The sequence below is a fragment of the Chinchilla lanigera genome, unplaced genomic scaffold (genome assembly GCF_000276665.1).
Source record: "Chinchilla lanigera isolate Chin_1 unplaced genomic scaffold, ChiLan1.0 scaffold00021, whole genome shotgun sequence".
Lineage (NCBI taxonomy): Eukaryota > Metazoa > Chordata > Mammalia > Rodentia > Chinchillidae > Chinchilla > Chinchilla lanigera.
This window is the reverse complement of record NW_004955422.1, coordinates 19,493,307-19,498,106: the sequence shown is the minus strand read 5'-3', so window position 1 is coordinate 19,498,106 and position 4,800 is coordinate 19,493,307. Positions and strand designations below refer to the sequence as shown.

The 4,800-nt window shown below is 51.2% G+C and overlaps 1 protein-coding gene across 2 annotated transcripts in view; it reads right to left on the bottom strand.

Moving 5' to 3' along the window:
- LOC102020351 (myb-like protein X) overlaps positions 1 to 3,635 on the bottom strand; it is a 17,271-nt gene extending 13,636 nt beyond the window's left edge. For both annotated transcript variants that reach the window (XM_005384968.2, XM_013513852.1), the window contains exon 1: positions 1,179 to 3,635. In XM_005384968.2, the coding sequence (XP_005385025.1) occupies positions 1,683 to 3,611 (1,929 nt within the window). In that variant the 5' untranslated portion in view covers positions 3,612 to 3,635 and the 3' untranslated portion in view covers positions 1,179 to 1,682. The remainder of the gene's footprint in view (positions 1 to 1,178) is intronic.
- Between the last annotated feature and the right edge of the window lie 1,165 nt (positions 3,636 to 4,800).

Here is a 4,800-nt window from a genome sequence, read left to right as displayed (position 1 = left end):
TAAGAAGAAAGCCCGAGTGTAGTGGTACACATTTGTAATCCCAGCAATCCCAGCTGAGACAGGAGGATCAAGAGTTCCAGGCCAGCCAGGCATGGTGGCGTACACCTGTAATCCCAGCACTCAGGAGGCGGAGACAGGAGGATTGCTGAAAGTTTGAGACCAGCCTGGGCTGCAAAGTGAGTTCAAGGTCAACCTGAACTGCATAGTGAGACCCTGTCTCAAAAAGACACACAACAACAACAAAACACCAAAGAGTTCCAGGCCAGTTTGAGCTACACAGTGAGATCCTGTCTCAAAAAAAGAAAAACACCAAAAACACACATCAAGGAGAAAAGGTGGTACAGTATTCCTTTAGTTCTACTGACTGCTTACAGCCATCTCTGATATCTCCGCCCAAGAGATGGATATAATTAGCCTAACCTGGACACTGAAGTCTTTTCTTGGTGGGGCTGGAGTGGTATAGGGGATTGAACCCAGGCCTCAAGAATATTAATCCTGTACTTTACCACTGAGCTACACCCCATGTAATACTCAAGTCTTGACAGTAGATACTCAGAGGTCTTCTCTCTTGGAATGAGGGTAAATAGTAGATAACATGTAAAGACATTTAAGAAGACCTCTACAGAGACAGAGAGGCTGTGGAAAAGCCCATGGGATTATTAGGTGAATAATTAAAAGGTCAAAGAGGGAAATAATGCAGGTACAAATAATCAAGACCACTTGAATCAAGCATGGGCAATGCAGAGCCCACCGATTGTTCTGGACACAGCTACCCTGTTGAGAGATCAGTGATGATGAGCATGACCCAGACAAATGAAACCCTGCAGGAAGCTGCATGGGAGAAAAGTATACAGAAATAGTTGCAGGGGGGACACTTTAAAAATCAACTAACTAGCCAGGTGTGGTGGCCAAGGCCTGTCATCCCAACACTCTGGGAGGCTGAAGCAAGAGGCTCACAAATTCAAGCCCAGCCTCGGCAACACAGTGAATTAGCAAGGTCTCAAAATTTTACAAAAATTTTTAAAAGGGCTGGCAACATAACTCAGGGCCTAGATTCAATCCCCAGTACTACAAGAACAAAACAAAGCATACAAACCAAAAGCCAAAAACAAACAAACAAAAAACCCCAGCAAACATAATCCTCTTTATGGAATGTGACTTACTTTTTCCCCCCCTACCTCTTAATGTGCTTATTTCCTCTCCTCACTTTGAAGCCCGTCATTTTTCAGGATGCGCTTTCAGACGTTTTGCTCACTTCCGCCTGCTGCTCCTTCACGGCACAGTATCTGTCCTTTCCCTTGCTCTCCTCCTGGTTTTCCTCACGAGGCATCCTTCTCTGTCTCGTACACGCGGTCACGTTCAGATGAAATTCTTCTAGCCCATCCAGTTTACTTCTCAAACAGCTTTTCAAGAACCCAATATCCAATTTTCCTTTACCCATCAACTCATTACCCACTCTTCTCTTTCTTCTCAAAATGCTCCCATTTCTCCATTGCTTATCTTGGCTTCCCTCGGTAATGGTCCTGCTTAATGTCCAGTAACTCTCAATTCTCACTCTTCTTCTTGGCTCGGATTCTGCTTTCCTCTCTCATTTTTACCCCTTTGGCATCAATAACGTGGTGCTTGACTAACTTTTCCTCTTTTACTTTTCATACTCTCTCAGCTTCAGTCCTTCAACTGCCTCATTCACTGGGCTCTTCATCTATTTCATCTATTTCTTCTAGCATGTCTTTCTCCCCCACAGAAGCAGATTCATCACCATCTTCTTCCACTTCAGGCAAGGCATCCTCATCAGCTTCAGGTTTTTCCTCAATCTCTTCTAGCTTTTCATCTTTCTCGTCCACACTTTCAGAAGGAATTTCCATCTCCTCATTGGTAACTTCAACCACTCTTTCATCACTAGCAGCTTCTTCTAGTTTTTCAATGTTCTCTTCACTTACACTTTCCATTCTTGAACTTTCCTCCAAATTCTCCTCACTAGAATGCTCCTCCATTTTATCACCAGTTCTCAAATTTTCTCTGTTGAGCCTTAGTTTTTCTCGATGCATCTTTGACTTCTCTGCACTGGATTTCCGTCTGTCTGCCCTTAATACCGGCTTATCAAAAGTGGACCCCCGCCTCTCTGTCCTGAATATCGGCTTATCAAAAGTTGACCCTCTCCTCTCTGTCCTGAACATGGGCTTCTCAAAAGTGGACCCGCGCCTCTCTGCCCTGAATACCGGCTTCTCTCCAACTGATCCCTGCCTCTCTCCTCCATGCACTATGGGCTTCTCAAAAGTGGACCCCCGCCTCTCCGCCCTGAATATGGGCTTCTCAAAAGTGGATCCCCGCCTCTCTGCCCTGAACATGGGCTTCTCAAAAGTGGACCCCCGCCTCTCTGCCCTGAACATGGGCTTCTCTACAATGGACCTACGCCTCTCTCTAACAGGCCGCTTCTCTCCAGCGGGCCTCCGCTTCTCTCTTCTGGACTCCAGACTCTCTCCACTCCACCTCAACTCCTCATCCTGTCCCAGTTGATCCTCTCTGGATCTCACATCCTCTCCACTGGTCCCCACCTTGTCCTCTGTAGAACCCAACCTCTCTACAGATGCAGACCCCCTCCTGGACTCTGCTGCCTCATCTGACTTCTCTTCAGACAAAGATCCCCTCCTGGACTCCACTGCCTCCTCTGACTTCTCTTCAGACAAAGACCCCCTCCTGGACCCCGCTGTCACCTCCAACCTCTCTTCAGATGCAGACCCTCTCCTGGACTCTACTGTCACTTCCGACTTCTCTTCAGACACAGATTCCCTCCTAGGTTCTTCTATCACCTCTGTGCCTGCTTCAGCCCCAGTCTCCTCCCCGACTTCTTCTTGCATTTCCCCAGTCTCCACCGGCCCGTCTTTCCCCGTGTCTGCAGAAGCCTGTAACGCACTTGCTACACCGTGCGGTTCCTTCTCATCTGTTTCTTCCTGACTAAGTTCTGACTTCTCTTTCCAGACCGTGGGCCCCAACCTCTCTTCGGACGCTGACCCCCTCCCAGCCTCCATCATCTCTGGCCTCTCTTCAGACACAGACGCGCTCCTAGACTCTGCGATCATCACTGCACTAGATTCAGCCTCAGTTTTCCCTTCGGCCTCTTGCTTTTCCTCAGCCTCCTCTGGACCATCTCTCCCCAGGTCTGCGAGAGCCTGTGATGGACTTGCTACGCTGTGCGGGCTCAAGTGCACCTCCTCCTGACTCACTTCTAATTTCTCTTTCAACAGCATCTTTCCCAAGCCCTCTGGCCGCCAGTACTCAGACTCAAACTTCGGGTCCCCCATTCTAGGCTTTAGCGTGTTTCTTCCCAGGAGCTCTATCCTCTTCCCAATCACAATGAGCCCATTCCAGGGCACCCACTGTTTCTCCTTCTCTCGCGGCACCTGTGTCCCCTTGCAAGGCGGCTCTGGCGGCCAACGCCTGCGGGCGGAGGAGCGGCCCGGGGAGCCCTGGCCGCGGGCCTTGCTGCGCCCCTTTGGCCCCCTAAACGGCTTACCCCGGAGCTCCCGCGCAGCCCAGACTGGAAACTTCAACGGAATTCCTGTCTCCAAATAAATTGCCGCCTGCCCTCGCCCCCAACCCGACAACCCCATTCCTGCTCCCCATTCCCCCAACCCCGCCACCCCCCTCCCACCCACCCTCGACCTCCCCCTGCTGGTCGCCACCCCGCCCACCGCTCGGAGGGTGGGAGGCGGGCTTAGTGCGCACGCGCGGGCCGGCCGCGCGGGGCAGTTGGGAGGCGGGTCTACGTCCGTGGACCCACCCGCAGGGAGAGGTCCGGCGAGGCACTACACATGACCTGATGACCCTAAAACCCGGACCAACAGCTCCCACATCCTCACGTATCCTCCCGCTAGCTTTAGTTGAGCTCTTCTTTAAAAGTTGGACCCGGACACGGAACTATGGGCGTTCCAGCCAATAGCGTTGCTCAGGGTAGACGTAGTAGCCAATCAGAAGGCGCAGCTGCATAGGCCTGGGTGGGAACTACTCCTGACTTCTGGTGACTCCCTAGCAGGGAGGGGGCGAGAGTAGCCATCTGTTGATAAAGAGCGTGTGGGTAGTGGCCACACGCGGGTAGCCTTGTATGCAGTATCCCAGAAGCGTGATGGGGGAGCACCAAGAGACTGGGGAGGAGAGACGGTAAAGCGAGGAAGGGGATGCAAACCCCTTCCAACCTCCATCTCGCTTCAGAATAGCCACTGATTGTCGGGTCGGGAAAGAGACGAAGAGGGAAGGAAGGGACAGCTCCGTGGCACCTACCTGCAGACTGGTGAGGATGCCAAGAGAGGCAGAGGGAAAGGGAGCCGTCACCGTCGCGCCTCTTCCCAGCACCGACTCACTGATTTAATGTGGAGGAAGAGGAAGGCAGGATGTTAGGGATTGAGAAGGGTCTGGCAGGGCCGGGGATATAGCTCAGTGGCACGGTGCCTGTCTAGCAAGCATGAGGTCATGAGTTCGATCCCTGGTACCACAAAAAAAAAAAAAAAAAAAAAAAAAAGAGTCTGGCCTCCCCTCTTTTCCCAAGGTGGGGTGATCCTGTTCAGCACTTAGGACTTAACTGGTATCTTACTTTTCTCGTTGCTGGGACAAAATACCAAACCCCAAAGTTAAAGGAGGAAAGGTTTATTTAGCTCACAGTATGTGGAGGTTTCAGTCCATCATCGGCTGGCTCCAAGGCTGGGTGGCATCATCACAGAGGCACTGGAGAGAAACAGTTCATAGCTGACAGAAGACAGCAAAGCAAGCACGGGACAAACACAGCTCTTTCTGTCCCTTATGTCT